Genomic DNA, 20,248 nt, shown 5'->3' with positions numbered 1-20,248 from the left:
CACTGTGCCATGCCATTAAACGCAGCCACTGTGCCCTTTAATGGTCGCCGCTGTGCCAATTGTCCCCACTGTGCCCTGTAAAATGCGTTCTCCCCCCCCCCCCGCCCGGAACTTACCTTTACTTGAGTCAGGCATCCATGTCCCACGATGTCTTCTCCCGCCCTCGATGACTGACAGGCGTCTCAGCCAATCAGGTTACAGGTAGCCAGAACCGGCCAACCTGATTGGCTGAGACGCCTGTCATCTTATTCAAGGGGCGTACAGTCTGTGCGCTCCGAGAATAAGCTTCCGGGACCCGAGGGCTGTATTGGGAAAGCCTATCAGAGCCGTTGGCTTTGATAGACATTTCCGTACAGCCAAACAGCTGGCGTTATTCAGATGGCCGGACATTGAGCGCCGACCATCTGAATAACAGCGGCAGCGGCGAAAATAACATAGATTTGTGCAATGCATTAATCTATGTTATTTCACTCAGTGGCGGTGAGAGCCAGAGGGGGCAGCGCTCCAGCGCCCTCTATGGACGAACCGCCACTGCACCCATCCGTACTACTTTATGGCCCTTGCATCGTACTTACCTTGATTTTTGTGACCAATTTATAACTGCAATCTGTGACTGAAGGTGCACATTTACCTTTCGACTGTCATTGTTTTCTGTTACTTGTTTGTATGTCAATAAAAGAAAACTTTTACTGTAAAAAAAAAAAAGTAATTGCTAGGGTTACTGTTATGCTAGGGTTACACTATCGGAAATTCCGACAAGAAAACCTTTAATTTTTTTCCGACAGAATGTTGGCTCACACTTGTGTTGCATACATATGGTCACACAAAATTCCGATCGTCAAGAATGCGGTGACATACAACACTACGACCAGCTATAACCAGCTCATAAATTTTTGCTGTCGAACATTCTGACAGAAAAAGCCCGATGTGACCGAAATCTCACATCAAACTTTTCTTGTTGGAAAATCCAATTGTGTGTACGCAGCATTAGGGTTAGGTTTATTGTTAGGCTTAGGATAACAATTGGAGCTAAGTTGGGGCTTAGCGTAAGACCCCTTTCACACTGAGGTGCTTTACAGACGCTATATCGCTAAAAATAGCGCCTGTAAAGTGCCTCTCCTGTCACTCCAACTCCAAGCCTGAGGGCTTTCACACTGAAATTGTGCACTGGCAGGATGTAAAAAAAAGCCCTGCAGGCAGCTTCTTTGAGGCGTTTTAGGAGCAGTGTATACACTGCTCCTAAAGGGCCCCTGCCCATTGAAATCAATGGGCAGTGCCGCCAAACTGACAGCAAAGCATCGTTTTGTGGGCACTTTTCGGCCACTAGCAGTGGTTAAAATCTCCCTGCTAGCTATGCCCCAGCATGAAAGGGCTCTTAAAGCGGAGCTCCACCAAGAGAAAAAAAAAATGCTGCAAATAAAAGGCTTATTTTTTTCTTTATACATACCTGTTGCTAGGCAGATTGTTCTAATCTGCAACTTCCTGATCCGAGGTCCATCTTCTTTCTTCTCCTCCTCGCGCTGCCTCCTGGGGAATGGGGGAGCGGTGTCTTCTGGAACCTTGTGTGTGTCCCAAGAGACATCACCCATTCACGCCGCACGGCTCGCGAATGCGCAAGGCTTCACTTCCTGATTCCCTCACAGAGGATGGCGGCGGGGCAGCCGAGACCCGAGCGATTACTCGGCTTCGGATACCGTCATTGCGGGCACCCTGGATAGGTAAGTGTCCTTATTAAAAGTCAGCGGCTACAGTGGTAGTAGCTGCTGACTTTTATTTTTTTATTTTTAAACCGGACCTCCTCTTTAGGGATTAGTGTTAAGGTTAGGGCTAGTATTAGGCTAGAATTAAGGATATAATTCGGGTCAGCTCTAGGGTTAAGGCTACAATTCAGGGCCATCTTTTCCATTGGGCACACTGGAAAGTTGCCCGGGGGCCCCGCTTGCCTGGGGGGCCCCACCGGCTGCCCAGCAACCCCAGTAAAAAATTGTGGAGAGTGACGGGTTAGAACTGCCCATGCCCAGTTTGCAGGAATTCACCGAGAAGATCCGGTCCTCCACGAGTGCGGGGGGTTGCTGATGTAAGAGGGGAGTGAATGAAAAAATGTAAGGGGGCACTGATATAAAGGTTCCCCCTCCTATATTAGTGACGCCCCTTACCTTAGTTTATTTACTCTACGGAAGGTGGTCTTTGGTCACCAGAGTGCCCCCCACATCAGAGTTCCCCTTTACATCAGAGTCTGCAGGATTCCCCCTTACAATGCAAGGGGGAACTCAGTCTGCGGACCCTGATGTAAGTGGGAAAGAGAAAGAAGTGGACTCTGATATAAGGTGGTCTCTGGTCACCAGAGCCCCCCTCCACATCAGAGTTCCCTCCTTAGATCATGATCTGCAGCGTTCCCCTTTACATAAGAGTTCCCTTTCACTGTAAGGGGGAATCATGCAGACTCTGATGTAAGAGGAAACTCTATGCTGGCTGGGTTATAGTAACCTGACCTTCATGTCAATGAAGACATTTTTTTGTGTTACTTTTGTTTAACTTAAACACATTGCTAAAAGCACTAGCTATATGTTTATAGTTTAAATACTGACATTTGCATTGTTCGGCACTGAAAACTAATTTTAGGAACTTTTTTTGCAGTGGCAGTAAAAAATGTGGTTCTGCCAGTAAATTTTATGATTTTTGTCAGTAAATTCTCATGCGTGATTGTGTAGACAGAGCCCCAGTGCACTGTATTGCCCGGGGGCCTATAATGCTCTTAAGATGACACTGCTACAATTAGGTTTAGAATTAAAGGCAGAGTTAGGGTTAGTGCTAAAGTTACCCAGCATTAGAGTTAGTCCTGTTTATTTTTTAGATTTGATGCCAATTTTAACACAGTTTGTCAAAATCGAACCAGTGTATTTTTCTGGATTAAAGAAATAAAATAATCAATATTATAATCTATGATTTATGGGATTATTGTTCTAAGGTATGATTCACATCTTTATTTTATGGGTTAGTAATTCAAGTCCTCTTGCTCCATAGATCATATGTTCCCCTTTTTAATTGTGTATTAATTTTCCATGTCACATCTACACCCCATTTTTATTTGTTTTTGTATTTTTTTGTTATCAGAATAGCTATGAAGGGAAAGGGTCAGGAAAGTGGAATATTAAACCAATCCTATTTAACAAACATGTATCACCCTCCCATAGGGTTTACTCTGGTGTATCACTGATAACGTCAGCTGGAATTCTGTGACTTATCTCAGGCTATTGTGCATTGGTTTTGGCTAGAACATATAAATTGGCAGAGCAACACCACACAATACAGAACCCTCAATATTCCCTGCACATAAAAAAGCACAGTGACAATGGGGACAATGGTAAGTTTCTAATATGCATATATATTTATTTCTTTTTACATGTTTTACATTCCATAAGTCACTCAAGTAACCAAACTGTTAACCAATAAACAGGTTGATGTAACATTTTAATATCACTGTGCTTCATAGAAGTCAGACTTAAAATCCAAAGCATTGTGAGATGCTGGAAGGTTGAAACAAAATTCTTTACAGGCTCATGTAGATTTGCTTATTTTTTTTTGCACTGGAGCTGCTTTTCTTTCCTATACTAATCAATCTAAATTCCAAAAGCAGCTCAAATCAACTCCTTGAGCAATTCAATAGCAAATTGCAGCCTCTTATGCTTGTGTACACACCCTGGAAACCTCTTAAGCAGGGCTACTGTATATACAGCTGCAAACTTCCTTGCTGGCACTGGCATCTTTGCCCAATCTTTTTCCAGGTTCGGGATCCATGCCAGGATGATGTAACTTTTGTGCATGTGCAGGAGATCATTCAGCCAAGCAAATGGAAAATTAGTGCTTTGAAATGCACATGTTTTTATGGCTGTCTATGTCCTCAGTAGGTAGTTTCACTCTTTGTATATGTCAGACAGAAGTTGATGGTAAATCCAAAATTCTACATTTGTCATCATATCAAGCAGAGAGGTGAATTTTCTACTGGGGATAGTTGTTTGTATAACAATTGTGCAAGAGATTTCATTTCATTTACTGTGGCATCTCTGGTACAGGAACTGTGGGAAAATCACCTAAAGGGACACAGAAAACAAACAAAAAATCATTTATCTAAAACTAAAAAAGTTTTGGCTATGCATACCTTTTGATAAATACTTCAAGTCAAGACCATTGAGAGCACTGCTTGGCTTTAAAATGGCTGTAGTATAAGGTGGAGCTAGGAACTGTTATGCCCCATACACAAGTTCTGGATTTTCTGTCGGGATAGACTCCGACAAATTTTTCTGACTGAATTACGTTAAAGCTGTCTTGCATACACACTGTCACACCAAATTCCAACAGTCCAAAACGTGGTGACGTACAACACTACGATGAGCCGAGAAAAATGAAATTCAATGCTTCCGAGCATGCGTCGACTTGATTCTGAACATGCATGTTTTTTTCTCCGTCGGAGTTCCATACAGACGAATGGAATTTCCGATAGAGATTTTTTTAATCGGAAAAAAAGAGAACATGTTCTCTTTCTAATTCCGTCAGAATTTCCGATGGAAAAACTCACACACACCGTCGGAATATCCGATGAAAAAATTCTGTCTTAATTTTCCATCGGAAATTCCAATCGTGTCTACAAGGCATTAGAGTGAGCTTACCACTGAATAATTTAGTGTTTAAGATTCTATTTCTTATTAAAAGTGCCTAGAAAACAACTTAGCAGAGTTTATTTATGAAAGATATAATGTCTATATAGAATTTGTCACTTTGCCACAGTAGATTTACCAGTTTTAGAAAGCTTATAAGTAGGATTGCAGCATCATGTCACATGAAATTTTTGAGCAGCCTGTGATTTTTTTTTCTTTTAATGTTCCAGTGTGTGTTGGTAAGGCTGGAGTAAATTAGGAGAGAAATGAGTGATCAAAAATTCAATTTTTGCATGCAGAGTTTTAAGGTTATTTATAAAAAGATATATTGGCATAAAGCGTTGCATACCAGGGCAAACAGCCGAACACATGCAGAAGGTGAATTCCAAAATGCAAATTAAAGTGCGTCAGTAGTTGGATTCTACCTCTCAAGTCAGTTTAAAGTAGATGCAAACTCTGACATTATGGCATTTAGTTTGTTACACCTCAGGCCTCGTACACACGACCGAGTTTCTCGGCAAAAAACAGCAAGAAACTTGCTTTTTTTTTTTTGCCGAGGAAACCGGTCGTGTGTACATTTTTCAACGAGGAAACTGTCGAAGAACTCGTCAAGTCAAAAAGAGAGCAAGTTCTCTTTTTCCTCGACGGAATGGAGAAACTTGCCTTGTCGAGTTCCTCGACAGCCTAACTTGACGAGGAAAAGGATGGGTTTCACACGTCGAGTTCCTCGGTCGTGTGTACGAGGCTTCAGAGTGGTTTCCTGATGGTGACAAAAGTGTATTATGTTTGTGTATTTTGAAACCACCACCTGTATTCTTCACCAGAAGCCAATGTGACAATGCATGAGTGCAATTGAAAGACAGCGACAGAAAGTTGTCACCCTATAACAGGAAATGCACAGAGACTTCCGTAGTAGGATTTCCAGATTTGATTTTCACGAAAGCTGTTGTTTTTAAATATTAAACATGGCTTATTTAATTATATTACCGTGTTTGGGTTTACATATAATTTAAGATTCCATTTTTATCTGGAGTTTACAATAAAAATAAATCAATGAACTTAAGTGTGTAAATATCTAATGAAGTTAGCAGCTGCACTTCCAACTGGCTCAGAAAATTATAACATCACACATAAACTGTGCTCATTCTTTACTTAGATCTGGGTTGAATTATCTTTTTAATCAACTGCAGATATACTTGCATGAATATTCATTTTTGCATAGACAGATTTTTTTGTTCAATTGTTTCTTTAATTGCTTATTCCATAGCTCCTGCTTCTTGGATTCCTGGCAGTCTTCGTAAATCCATTGCAGGGAGATGAGGTAAGAAAATGAAAACATCCTTCCCCTCTAAAAAGGGGACTGTGCAGATTGACTTAGAAGAAAGCATTATGTGTATGCAATGATATGGTAATTGCAATGGGGAAATATTTCTCATTTAATTACACCCATACAGCTTTAAAACAAAAAATGTATACTTTTATTTTTGGTTTTATTTTATTGAAGTTAATACATTTTTTATCTATTGTCATTTCAAATACCCTTTACCAGTTCTAACTTTTTAATTCTAATAATGTTTTGTACTAGCACATTATGGAAGATTTACCTAAAAATTAAGCCCTCCAGTGGCGTGCTGTCATTGCTGACAGGGCTTCCATCTTCATCCGGTCTACTTTCCAGGTTCGGGGGCAGCCGCTGTTTGATTGGCCGAGCTGCGATAATGTCACACCCGCTGGAGTCACGACTGCACTACTGCTCTCTCTATGAATGGCACGTTGTCCACTGAGAGACTGACCTCACCGGTGCTGCTAAAATACATATCTCATAAGCGGTGCGCGTTTAGGAGATATTTACTGTACCTACAGGTAAGCCTTAACATTGGTTTACCTGTAGGTATTAATAGAAAAATAGCCTTTACTACCACTAAAATAGAGAAGGTGTTGCCAAAGAAGGATCTTATAGTCCAAAGAAAGCTTATTAGTTGAAAAATTCCTTAGAAATTCTAATCCATTTCAGAGGTTTAAAGGGCCCAATTCATCAGAGCTGAAAACTTTTGAACCGAGGGAGACTTGAGTACAGATTTTCCTCACTCTAAAAGTTGAAAACTCTTTAGGAAGGGGGCCCTTTGGACCCGTAAAACATGTTGATGTTTCTAAAGAACTTTGAAGGAGGTTTATTAAAACTGGTACACATTTGGTGCAGCTGTTCATAGTAACCAATCACCTTCTAACGTCAGTTGTTCAAATAAGTTTTGACAATAAATCCTAGAAGCTGATAGGTGACTATTCACAGCTGCACCAGATTCAATGTGCACCAGTTTTAGTAAATTCTTCCCTTTATGTCTATTAAACTTTTTTTTGAACTATTTGCATTTTGCGGCTTTCCCTTTTCTTTTTTATAAGTATCAATATATGGGGCTGTTTTTTTCTTTAAATACCTTCATTTCAAAAGTACAAACATTTTTTCAAATGATGCAGCTGTTCTTTTCACAATCTCCCCATGCAAAGTGTGATGCTTTTGTCTATGAAATTGAGAATTGTTTAGTGACATTGCATGATTCTTATATACACAACCATCATGTACAGATAAATGCACCACTTTAATAAACCGCATTGAAGTTGTCTATAGCATACTACACTAATGCCGCGTACACACAATCAGGCTTTTGCTCAGCCAAATTACATCGGAAAAAAATAGAACATGTTCTATATCTAAACTCCGATGGGATTCATCGGAATTTCCGATAAAAAAACTCAGATGGGGCTACACACGATCGTAAAATCCGATGGAAAAAGTCCATCGGACATTTTCCATCGGAAATTCCGATCATGTGTACGGGGCATAAGTCAGTATTAAGCCTCACGCACATGCCTATGAGAATAATAAGCAGCATGTTTTCTGCCAGAAAAAAACACCTCTAATGTTACAATATGTTGCGCATTTATGTGTGTATAGTGTTTGAATGCAAATGCATTCTACTGGCCAGAAAATTCATTTATTATTGCCATTGGAATGCATTTACGTGCATGCGTGCACATTTAGATGCGTTTTTTTTCTGTTTAAAAGCTCCTCTTAAGCCTTGTACACACAATCGGATTTTCCGACGTGAATTGTGTGTTGACAGCCTGTTGGTCGAAAATCAGACCGTTGGTATGCTCCATCGGACAATTGTTGTTGGATTTTCCATGGACAAATGTTGGATGGCAGGCTTTAAAATTCTCCATGGACAATGGTCTGTTTTTCCGATTGTGTGTACACAAGTCCGTCAGACAAAAGTCCAAGGTAGCAAAAGGTGCCCAAAGGGTGGCGTCTCAAGAGCTAAAAAACCACGTAGTACGTCTAGTACGTCACTACGTTCGCTTTTGTTGGCCAACAAGACACGCCCTTTAGACAAAAGTCAGATGCTTTGTCTGCGGAAAATCCAATCATGTGGCTTTAGAACATGTCCTTGGTGTTTTTTTGTTTGCTTGAAAACACTCCACTTCAAAAACTCCTATAAACATCTATGTGTTGTGACAGGAAGTCAGGTAAATCTGTGGGTGTTGTCACTGATGGGACATACATTTCTGTCTTGTTTAGACGATACACAGATGGTTATGGGGCGTCGGCTACAAACGTAGCCATAGAAAGGCTAAAGGCTGTTGAAAAACTTCAGCTGTTCAGAATGAGGCAATTAAGGCCTCTATAAGTAGCCCAGAGGATTACCACTTTGTTGCTGGATCATTCCTGAGGCTTTGTGAGTAAGGAGAGAAGCATTAAAAGTCTTAGGAGGAGGTAAGGAGAAGGATTTTTCTGTGTGATAAAAATCAAAAGACTATTGTTTTCTGTAATATGTCCAGTACTGTCCGGCCGGCACTAGGCTGAGCCAGACTCCTTAGATAGGTTCCTGTGTAGAAGGTAGACGCCCACTGTGGCCAGAGTTTATTTTATGTTTGATTTTGTTTATGCTGTTTGGATGCTTGCAATTGTCTTCCAGCAAGTTGGAAGAATAAACCAAAAACTTTATTTTCAACTGTCGTCGACTGCCAGTCTGTATAGATTCAGTGTGTGGTGAACCCAACCAAGGGGTCACACACCCCGCTACCGGGCTAACCCCTCACATAGTGCATTGCCATATAGGCCAACATAGAGGTGCTTTTTCAAGACTAAAAAAAAAGTGCTGAATGCCTGTATAAGTGCCATTTTTTAAAGTGGAAGTAAACTCCCATGTATGATTTTTACCTATAGGCAAGCTTATAATAAGGCTTACCTATAGGTACTGTAAATATTTTAGGAGATATTTACTTTAGATGCAGCTGCTGACGTCAGCAGCGCATACTCTTTGAAGGAACAGCATACCCGTGCTTTCCCTACCGTAAACAGCGACGTCATTGCTGGCTCAGCCAATCAGATAGCCGAAGCCTTCAAACCTGAAAAGAAGACCGGATGAAGATGGAAGGGCCTTTAGCGGTGACAATGTGCTGCTGGAGAGCTTCGTTTTCAGGTAAGTCTGTCATAATGTGCTAGTATGTTATGCATACTAGTACATTATGGCTTAAATTGCCCGGGGCCCAATTTTTACCTTTTTTTGGCCACTTTAAGCTCTGTGTTCATGAGGCCTTAACAGTAGACATTGACATACTTTATATTGTACATCTGTTCAAACTTACATTATATTGTATTACAATTATGTCTTACAGACATTCCAATATGTGAACAATGGATACAACGGAGAGACGGTCTACCATACTGTTAACATTAACCAGCAATACAAGATCGCTGTGTTTAATGTCTATTCTGGACGACAGACATCCAACGCTGTCTTTGATTACAAACAGGTATGAGGCAGAATATTGTTCAGTAACATTTACAGGATGAATATAGTTTCTAAGTAATATTTAGGTTGCTCATAAAGACAGTAGTCTGTCATTAGGACATATTAGGTCTTGGTATCAGAGTTTTAGGGCTTAGTATAGGGTGACCAGACATCCCCGATTTCAGGGGACAGTCCCTGGATTGGGGACACTGTCCCCGGACCAAGTCTGTCCCTGGTTTTGTCCCCGGATTAGATTTGAACAGGGGCTGGGGCAATTTCAAAGACAGTCAGTGCAGAATTTAGCTTAGGGGGGTGTATTTTTTTCCATTATCTGTGCCCCTTCCTGATGATCATGTGCTGGTCGGAGCGGAGGGAATATGTCTTCCGCTTCGGGTGCATGCCCATTCAGCTCCACTCACATGTTCTTCTGCCTTGGCTCAAGTCCCGGCCAGCCGCCTGCTTGCCTATCTCCTTGCCTTTCCTGGCGGAGTGATCTTCCTCCGCTCCCCACCCAGTAGTAGCCGGGGCCTGGAGAGTAAGACTTGACAGGCTGTGAGGCGGGCAGAGATGGGCAGAGAGTTGCTGATTGCCGCCATTACTAGTAACAAAAAAAAAAATTAGCTTAGTACTCTATAAATACAATCGCAGTCAGATCAGTTGATGGCAAACAAAGCTGACTTGTCTCGTACAGTTCATATTCAAGTGAATATCCATGCTCTTCCATTCATTGGTGAATGCAAGTCCGTGCAAATTGAAGAGAAACGTTGATTTGCATTCAGTGCAGTGACATTAAAAACAAATTCTAAAAAAGAATAAGAAATGTTGCAAATTTAAAGCACACTTCCTTATCAATTTTAACGAAACCCTATCACAAACGTAAAAAAATTATTGTGATAGCACAAAAAAATATGTAATTTGTGGCTGATTCACTTCCGATTTGATGATCTCAGGGCCAAATTCTCTTGGCAGAGCCAGCTGCATGACACCAATGATCTTTTTAGCTGTTTGTAAGAATGACATTCTAAACAAAACACTGTAAGTGAGAAATTCGTCCCGCTGGTCACCAATGCACGGTTCATTGTTCTCACTGACTACCAATGATTTGTTTCTAGTAGGGATTTCCCAACACTCAAAAAATAATTTGAAGGGTTCCTCTAGGGTGAAAAGGTTGAAAAATGCAGCAATAAGCTCTATTCCTTTGCACAGTGCTGTCTGAACATACTTATGTAAGAGTAGAGGGGTGGCCTTTTCAGTGTGGTACTTATTCTTCATTGCCCAGGTAGCAGGTTGGGGCAGATTGGTGACCAAGTTGTATTATGCTGTCTATACACTATACAAAAAATCGTGAGCGCAAAAACGATGGTGCCATCATGTAATTACCGATAAATCGTTCAGTGGACATAAATAATTTTTTGGTTCATTTTTTTTCACATACCTAGTGCAAACAGTTCGGACGAGAAACACATTAACCTTTAAATTTATCGTTCATTCAGCAGAACATTTCCAAACTTGTCCTCTTTTTTTTGGGCTAAAAAACGTACCAACGATAATCGATTTTGTGCCCATTAACTGGCTGAAAAACGAGCAAACTGTCTAAATGACGGAATTTGGGACGATTTTTCGTATAGTGTATGGCCAGCATAAGTTCACCTTTGGAACATGTGATATGGTTCACCTGTTTTTACGGTGGTACATGTAATATGTTCCAGGATCTGCAACCTTTTCACTCTTATCCAGCCTCCCTGTGACAGTGGGTGAGGGATTTTCCTTTCCACCCCCGCTGTCACAATTTGAAAATAGCGTGGCCATGCAGGGCTCTAGCCACAAGGCCCTGTCATTCATTCACAGTTTCCCGCAAATGAATACCTACAAGTACCGCCATTCATTGTGGCGGACAGCTTGTAGTTCTCAATTAACTACTGGGGTGCTGGTGAGCTCTCTCTTAGTCCATTGATCTTCCTGCTCTCAGGTAACTGCTTGCCCGTACCATGTATGGACAGACAGCTATTCTGAGAGGCTCCTTAGAAGAAAAAAAAATGCAATTTTTTTTAACCTGCAAAAAAATGTCCATTTATTATTTATTTTCAAAAAGTGAACTTATCCTATAAACAGCTCACATACACCTATTATATGTCTTTAGCTACAGTGCATTGCCATTTTAATTATTTTATTAATATATTATGTAATAGAATTAAAGTTTTCATAAAACAAACTTCTGCATTTAAGTGCATTTAGACATATAAATATTATATATTATATGTTTTCTGTACTGACCAAATGTAAAAAAAAAAACACACTTTAGCCCTGTACACACGGCCTGGAATCCCGTCAGGAAAAAAACGTTGGTTTTCCTGATGGGATTCCTGGCAAGCTTTCCTTGCAAAGCCGTGCATACAGACGGTCATTCAAAAGAATGGCAAGAACGCAGTGACGTCATCGACTACAGCGAGCCTGCACTCATCACATTCGATGCTGTCGCCGCCATCTTGCTACACCCTACACTACCCTTGTATACTACCACGCATGCTCGAAAAGACTTTGACGCATGCGCAGTAGCATACCAGGTTTACCTGGGGACAGGTAAGCATACACACTCACGGTTTTCTCGGCAGGAAACACTTCCGAGAATCCCGACAATAAAATAGAGAGCAGGTTCTCTATTTTTCTCGATGGGATTCCCAACATTTTTCTTGCTGAGAAAACCGGTCGTGTGTACGAGGCTTAGGAGACAAATGTTAGCTGCAATTGCTGACTTCTCCTTCTGAATATTTTACTTCTCTGCTGAAGCTTTGTTTCCAATAATTAAATGCACTGGCCCAGAAAAGAGACTTTCATCTGCTGCATGCTTGTTCCATGTTTGTAATTTCCAAGTGTCTTTATCCAGATCCAGCCAGGCCACCAGCAATTTAGTATGGGGTGAGCAATGGCAGACCACATATTTCTCTTATGGCTGGTGCACTTTATTTGGATGCAACATAGGCAATGTAATAATCACATTTGTTTCACTTTTCCCCAGAACATAGTGGCTTACCACATGCCATACAGAGGTATCTGCATACTCGCACACATGGATATTGACACCTTCCCTGGACTGGGCATCTTTGAGGATATGATGCATAAGAGGGTAAGTGTTGGGAAATAGTGAACCATACTCCAATTAATGATATGGATGGAATAGAAGGAGGTGAACTATCTGTGCAATGAAAACATCTGTATTATCCACTACTGTATAGTTCTTTCAATCTAATTGCTAGTGTTGAGTAAGTCAATCAGCAGATATCACTATCCATGCTCTATTATATTCCATGGGTTTTACTGGGGCCCACAATTTTTGGCTCATTTATAAAATATGGGCCACAGTATGAAGCCTGCAGTGCCCCATGGAGTTCTCTATGAATAATTCAGCAGAGAGCTCTGTGATTGAAGAGAGATGGTCATGTGACTTGGACACATTTAGATGTACACTAAGTTCATTTAAATGTGTGCTATTCGTTTTTTGTTTAGCAGTGGTACGGATGTTACTTTGTTAGTCAGCGTCTAAAGCCTCGTACACACGCTCGGTTTACTCAGCAAGAACCAGCAAGAAAACTGCTGGCAGAGGTTTCTTGCCGAGTATACCGTGCGTGTGTGCGAGGCTTTAAAAAAAAAATAGAGAGCCTGCTCTCTATTTTCTCGTCGTGATTCTCGGCCGAGAAACTCGAGAGTGTGTATACTTACCTGTCGCCGTGGAAACCTGCGCATGCTTGAAATAACTTTTACGCATGTGCTGTGGCTTCCTAGGCGTTCTTTTGAATGAAGTGTCTGTACACTCGGGCGGCAAGAGATTATTGCCAAGAATCTCGTCAGAAAAAACAATGGTCCGGATTCACGTAGAGCCGCGTAAAATTGTGTGGGCGTAACGTATCTGATTTACGTTACGCCTCCGCAACTTACACGGGCAAGTGCTGTATTCTCAAAGCATTTGCTTCGTAAGTTGCGGCGGAGTAGCGTAAATCGGCCGGCGTAAGCCCGCCTAATTTAAATTTGGATCAGGGGGGCGTGTTTTATGTAAAACTACCGTGACCCGACAAGATTGATGTTTTTGCGGAACGGCGCATGCGCCGTCCGTGGAATTTCCCAGTGTGCATTGCTCCAAAGTACGCCGCAAGGACGTCATTGGTTTAGACGTGAACGTAAATGACGTCCAGCCCCATTCACGGACGACTTACGCAAACGACGTAACTTTTTCAAATTTTGACGCGGAACGACGGCCATACTTAACATTGTTAGGCCGCACTTATGCCTCATATAGCAGGGGCAACTAAACGCCGGGAAAAGCCTAACGTAAACGTCGTAACTTTACTGCGTCGGCCGCGCGTACGTTCGGGAATTCGCGTATCTAGCTAATTTGCATGCTCGACGCGGAATTCGACGAACGCGCTACCTAGCAGTAAAAAAAAAAATAGGAGACCTACGCCTGTCGGATCTAATGGATATCTATGAGTAACTGATTCTAAGAATCAGGCGCATAGATACGACGGGTCGGATTCAGACTTACAACAGCGTACATGGCGCTGCGCCGTCGTAAGTCCTTTCAGAATCTGGCCCAATGTATTTTCCTGACGAGATTCTGACCAGTGTGTACAGGACTTTAGTCTTGCAGTGATCCAGTTCTGGGACTCATTTCACAAGATAAATTAGTCACAGAACTGCCAGAAATAAAAGTTAACTGCTAAACCTGTTCATTTTTAACTGCCCATTACTTGGCAATGGTAGCATTTATTTAAAAAGTTGATGCATTTGATTAGTTCGCTCAACATGATTTTGATTCAAATGAGACAAAATTGTTCACAATTCTTAATAGACCTACAGCTAATACTTGATCACACCATTTTTTTAGGTTGCGTGTAATGAAATGAGAAAATAGAATTGAAATATGTTCCCTTTTCCATTGCAGGAGCAAAAGAAGGAGTTGGAAGAACTTAAAAAGCAATACTTTATCACTAACCAACAAATATATGACCTTGCCCAGTATGGTTCTGCTGTTCAGGGGCTGTGCTGGGGAGTCCCAACCTACTTGGCTCGTGAGTTCACACGTAAGTAGCCTGTCCTTCCAGACTTACTGTATCTACTGATTATTGTATTCCATAGATCACTGGAAATAATTAACATGCAATCTCCCCAAATTGAGGGGACATCTCACCTTTTAAAGCTGACACCGCATATGGTGTTTAATTCCCTCCTACTCTTTTCTAGTAACAGTTGTAATATTTTAGGTTGCCCTTCACTTTCTGTCCTGGTAACAGTAGTTGCAAGGGGGAAATTCATAAAAAGTGACACAGACAACCGGTCTAAGACACAGATAGAAGTTGTAACCATTTCCCACCTCATCCAAAATGTAAAAAGGGTTTCACTTTTAAGAGTCTAAAGTAAATGTTTCTTGTGTGTGTGGAATATGTGGAAGCTCTAATTTTTTAGAAATGCTTGTGCTATTCGTTTTTTGAGTTGTATATGTATAGGAATGCCTGTATAGAAAAAAAACTTTGCTTACTCTTTTAGCCAAAGTCCACATTGGTACGATTTTGCATGTCAAATCGCATGCCAAATCGGCAGCTATTGCCGGAAATGGCACAGTCCGAATCGGTGCGGCGCCGTACCGGTTTCCAAAAGTAGCTCCTGTACTACTTTTGGAAACTGGTGCGTACTTGGATTCAGGAACCCGCACAGATGTCTGTCAAATCACCCCCAAAGTCAGACTGCATTGCCGGGTTGAAATCGTGTGAGTTCAGCTGAACTTGCATGATTTCTAACCTGAAGCAATGTGAACCTAGGCTAAGAGTTGTACAGGAACTGGAAGCTGCAGACCTATCTTCCAATTTGCATCCCCAGTTGGATATATATATATATATATATATATATATATATATATATATATATATATACACATATACACTTTCCAGCCATTTTATTAGATACTCCATGCTAGTACTGGGCTGGACACCTTTTGCCTTCAGATCTGCCTTAATTCTCTGTGACATAGATTCAACAAGGCTTTGCAAACATTCTTCAGAGATTTTGGTCCATATTAACATGATAGCATCACACAGCTGCTGCAGATTTGTCAGCTGTACATCCATAATGCGAATCTCCCGTTCCACCACATCTTAAACGTGTTCTATTGGGTTTAGATCTGGTGACTGTGGAGACCATTGGAGTACAGTGATCTCATTGTCATATTCAAGAAACCAGTGGTGAGATGATTTGAGCTTTGTGACATGGTGCATTATCCTGCTGGAAGTAGCCATCAAAAGATGGGTACAATGTAGTCATAAAGGGGTGGACATGGTCAGTAACAATACTCAGGTAGGCCGCAGCGTTTAAACGAGGCTCAATTGGTACTCCCACTGGGTAATACCAGTAGAGCAGAAGTTTTTGAAATACTCAAACCAGCCCATCTGGCACCAACAACCACGCCTTGTTTAATGCCCCTATCCTCCTGGGTTACTGCAGGAACATGGAGATTGTTGCTGGGCTCCCCATACATCAACTGGGCACTAGGCACCTGCCTAAGGAAGATCTGACTCTGACATATGCTGATAAACATGTTCTCTTATTGATTTTAATAACTGTAAATTTCTTTTACAGCTCCACCCCAGAAACATGGACAAGGTGTTGGAGCTCAAGGATGTGCTGGAATCCATTTCCTCTTTATACATGTTGGGTTATGTGGAGGGATCCACTTCTAGAACCTTCACCTTCTAAGCTGTTCAGCATCTGCCATCATTCTGCTGCTGTTTGCACTCATTACCTCGCAATGTAGTGATGACATTTCACTTCCTGCATTTGATAAGCTTCCTTGAATTTTAATAAACATCATTTTACTATGGGAAATCTCTGTTGGTAGATTAAATTCCCAGAAATAGAGAAGCTATGTTTACACACCAATAAAATGTATTTACAACCAATGGAATGTGTTTATGGCATTCTTATGACAATACATCTTCTCTTTATTTTTGAGAGCATGTGTTCTTTGGAAAGTGTGGGCATAAGCTAGGGTGACCAGACATCCCTGGTTTCTGGGCAGAGTCCCCGGACTGAGGACATCAAATCTGTCCCCGGTGTTGTCCCCGTATTGGATTTTAACAGGGGCACAGGCAATTTCAAAGACAGTCAGTGAAGAATAATTATTAAAACAAAATTGAATTACACCCCCCCGCTCCTACTAGCTTAGGGGGGTGTATTTTTTTCCATTATCTGTGCCCCTTTCTGATGATCATGGGCTGATCGGAGAGGAGGGAACATTACTTCAGTTTCGGGTGCCTGCCCATTCTGCTCCCTCTCACATGTTCTTCTGCCTTGGCTCAAGTCCCGGCCAGACGCCTGCCTATCTCCTTGCCTTCCCCGGCAGAGTGATCTTTCTCCACTCCCCACCCAGTAGTAGCTGGGGCCTGCCCAGGGAGTGAGACTTGAGAGGCTGTAACATGGTCGCATGCCTGCTCAAGGGGTCCTGCGTGGCTCCAAAACGTTGCGTTTATTTTTTGATACTATGTGATTAAACTTTTGGACAACATTTTGGAGATCCTGGTGTGCTGGTGACACTTCCTTCTCCTGAGAGGCTGTGAGGCGGGCGGTCGGCGGAGGCGACAGGCAGTGAGCGACAGCTGAGCTCAGCTGACAGTGTCCAGCAGCAGGAAAAGAGGGAAAGCGGATCCAATTGCGGGGCTGCCAGTGCCTTTAAGGCTTCAACACAGGTGTGCTTTAGGGGTGTCTGTCTCTCTATACATATTTTTAGCACTGATCACTGTATCAGGCCTCGTACACACGACCGAGTTTCTCGGCAAAAACCAGCAAGTAACTTGCTGTTTTTTTTTTTTTTTGCAGAGGAAACCGGTCGTGTGTACACTTTTCGACGAGGAAACTGTTGAGGATCTCGTTCAGCCAAAAAGAGAGCATGTCTTCTTTTTCCTCGATGGGAATGGAAAAATTTGGCTCGCCGAGATCCTCGACAGCCTAACAAGGAACTCGACGAGCAAAACGATGTGTTTTGCCCGTCGAGTTCCTCGGTCGTGTGTACGAGGCTTTAGTGTGACTGGTTTCCACAATGTGTCAAAAAAATGTCACTTTGTGTCCAATTTGTCTGCTGCAATATCGCAGTCCTGCTATAAGTAGCTGACTGGCCGCTATTACTAGTAAATAAATATATAATATGTCCCCAGATTTCATTTACAAAATCTGATCACCTTGTCATAAGCTAAAAAGGCATCCTGAATTAAACAAAAAGTTTAGTAATAAATACTATATGTTAGATGGTGAGCTGTTTACTAGTGTGCTGTTTTTTTTTTTTTTTTTGTGGTATATCAGCGGGAGAAAAAATAGCACAAAATGTGGGCCTTTAGCTAGAAATGAAGCCTGTCTCCAGTAACATTGTCTTCCTTTGGGGTTCTAACACTAACATACCCCTGTCCATGCATTGCTGAGAAACTTGCCCTTAGATGAGGGATAATGATATACATTGTATAAATGTACTTGAGATTTTTTATCTTAAATACATTTATTACAAGCCAGTTGGTGATGTGTCATGTACTGTACCTGTATGAGGAGTGACCTCTTGCACAATTCCTGTCCGAGCCATGTGAGGCCATGACTCCTGATCTGCATGTTGTATTCGTTCCCGTCTGCGCTTTAGAAAATTCCTGAAAAACTACATTTGCTATTGATATTTGAATTATATTCAATTCTAATACATACTCTACACTGCACAATTTTAGCACGTCAGAGGTTTTTTTTATCTGGCGAACCAAGCTTGTTGATTTGTAAGCTTAAAGGGGTTGTAAAGGAATTTTTTTCCCTAAATAGCTTCCTTTACCTTAGTGCAGTCCTCCTTCACTTACCTCATCTTTCCATTTTGCTTTTAAATGTCCTTTTTTCTTCTGAGAAATCCTCACTTCCTGTTCTTCTGTCTGTAACTCCACACAGTAATGCAAGGATTTCTCCCTGGTGTGGAGAAAGCCTCTTGAGGGGGCGAGCAGGCAAGTCATGACACTCTCTTTGCAGATAGAGAAAGGAGCTGTGTGTTAGTAGGCGTCCTGACTTGCCTGCTCGCCCTCTCCCCCTTCAAGAGGCTTTCTCCACACCAGGGAGAAAGCCTTGCATTACTGTGTGGAGCTACAGACAGACGAACAGGAAGTGAGGATTTCTCAGAAGAAATAAGGACATTTAAAAGCAAAATGGAAGGATGAGGTAAGTAAAGGAGGGCTTCACTAAGGTAAAGGAAGCTATTTAGGGAAAACTTTTTTTTCCTTTACAACCCCTTTAAACAAAATAGCGATCAATCTACTCTACTCAAAAAATCAACAACAATGCCACAAAACTGCCAGCAGATGGCAATACATCACCTAATTTTGTCTTTGTACACTGCAGTACGTAAACTTTTTTTTAACACAATGATTACAATTTGAATTGTAACTTCTGTTTTATTGAAAACGTGCTTATTCCAGAACAAACATTCATACAAACCAGATGCACAACCCAGCACCCTTAGCATACAAACGAATTAGTGCATCTTGTGAGAGATAAACAATTACATTAAGGCCTAGGACGTAATGCCTCCTAAGTATACACAGTACTAATAATTTACATTGGTTTCAAAATGGCATGCTCTCAATTGTTTAACACTGATAAGACTCTGAGCATAAATAAAAGGGAGCATTTTACAATGGACTTTAATTTTAAGAGAGAGCAGTAAACTTTTGCACGTTCCACGAATTGTGATACTGTACTTTTGGCCTCACAAGCCCCATGTGGGTCTTCATCACCCTAGCAATATTAACCCCTTTGTGCTGACCTAACACAAATATGTGGCCTCACTGGACTGTTTTTTTTTCCGTGGAGCCGCATACTTGTGTATCTTTCTTTGTGCTGGGAGCGTGTCATATTGTGCACTCCCAGCATAGAGACTGGGGTCTCACAGAGAGCCCCATTCCCCGTACGAACAATCGGGACCCGGGACTCCCAATTCAAGGTCACCTGATCACTGTGATAGCCTCTGATTAGTTATCACAGTGATCAGTCACTGTGAAGCCTGCCCCCGTGTTTTTTCTCTGTGAATGGAGAAGAGAGATGCATTGTATCTCTCTCTCTCTCTCTCCTTGCAGAGTAAAGAATAAATTAATAATAATAACAATAGATCATCAAGGGTTAGTGGTCACTGTCAGTATTTTTTTTTAATTAGTATTATTCCCGCGTACACACGATCATTTTTCGGGTTGTAAAAAATGAAGGGTTTTTTTTATGTCATTAAAAACGATTGTGTGTGGGCTTCAGAGCAGTTTTGAAAAACGGGCAAAAAAAAATTCTAACATGCTCTATTTTTTAACAACGTTTTTAACGTTTTCTTTTTTTAAGGTTGTAAAAAATGGTCGTGTGTGGGCTTTAACGACGTTAAAAATCCGTGCATGCTAACAAGCAAGTTATGAGACGGGAGCGCTCATTCTGGTAAAACTACTGTTCGTAATGGAGTAAGCACATTCATCACGCTGTAACAGACAGAAAAGCACGAATCGTCTTTTACTAACACAAAATCAGCTAAAGCAGCCCAAAGGGTGGCGTCATCCGAATGGAACTTCCCCTTTATAGTGCCGTCGTACGTGTTGAACGTCACCGCGCTTTGCGAGAGCATTTTTTTTTCATGATCGTGTGTAGGCAAGGCCGTTTTAATGATCGGGTTGAAAAAACGTTTTTTCTAGAGCCTGAAAAACATCGTTTTTTACAACCCAAAAAATTATCGTGTGTACGCAGCATTAGTGTCAATGGGCCAGATTC

At 41.5% G+C, this 20,248-nt stretch overlaps 1 protein-coding gene across 1 annotated transcript; it reads left to right on the top strand.

Moving 5' to 3' along the window:
- The first annotated feature begins 3,257 nt into the window (after nucleotides 1-3,257).
- LOC120932984 (gastrokine-1-like) lies at nucleotides 3,258-16,392 on the top strand. The gene is made up of 6 exons (XM_040345903.1): nucleotides 3,258-3,364; nucleotides 5,923-5,976; nucleotides 9,333-9,470; nucleotides 12,465-12,572; nucleotides 14,385-14,523; nucleotides 16,073-16,392. The coding sequence occupies exons 1-6, from the start codon at nucleotides 3,353-3,355 to the stop codon at nucleotides 16,171-16,173; spliced, it is 552 nt and encodes a 183-aa protein (XP_040201837.1). The 5' UTR covers nucleotides 3,258-3,352; the 3' UTR covers nucleotides 16,174-16,392.
- Nucleotides 16,393-20,248: the final 3,856 nt, after the last annotated feature.

Source organism: Rana temporaria, chromosome 3 (assembly GCF_905171775.1).
Source record: "Rana temporaria chromosome 3, aRanTem1.1, whole genome shotgun sequence".
Taxonomy (NCBI): domain Eukaryota; kingdom Metazoa; phylum Chordata; class Amphibia; order Anura; family Ranidae; genus Rana; species Rana temporaria.
This window is presented reverse-complemented; position numbering and strand designations above follow the sequence as displayed.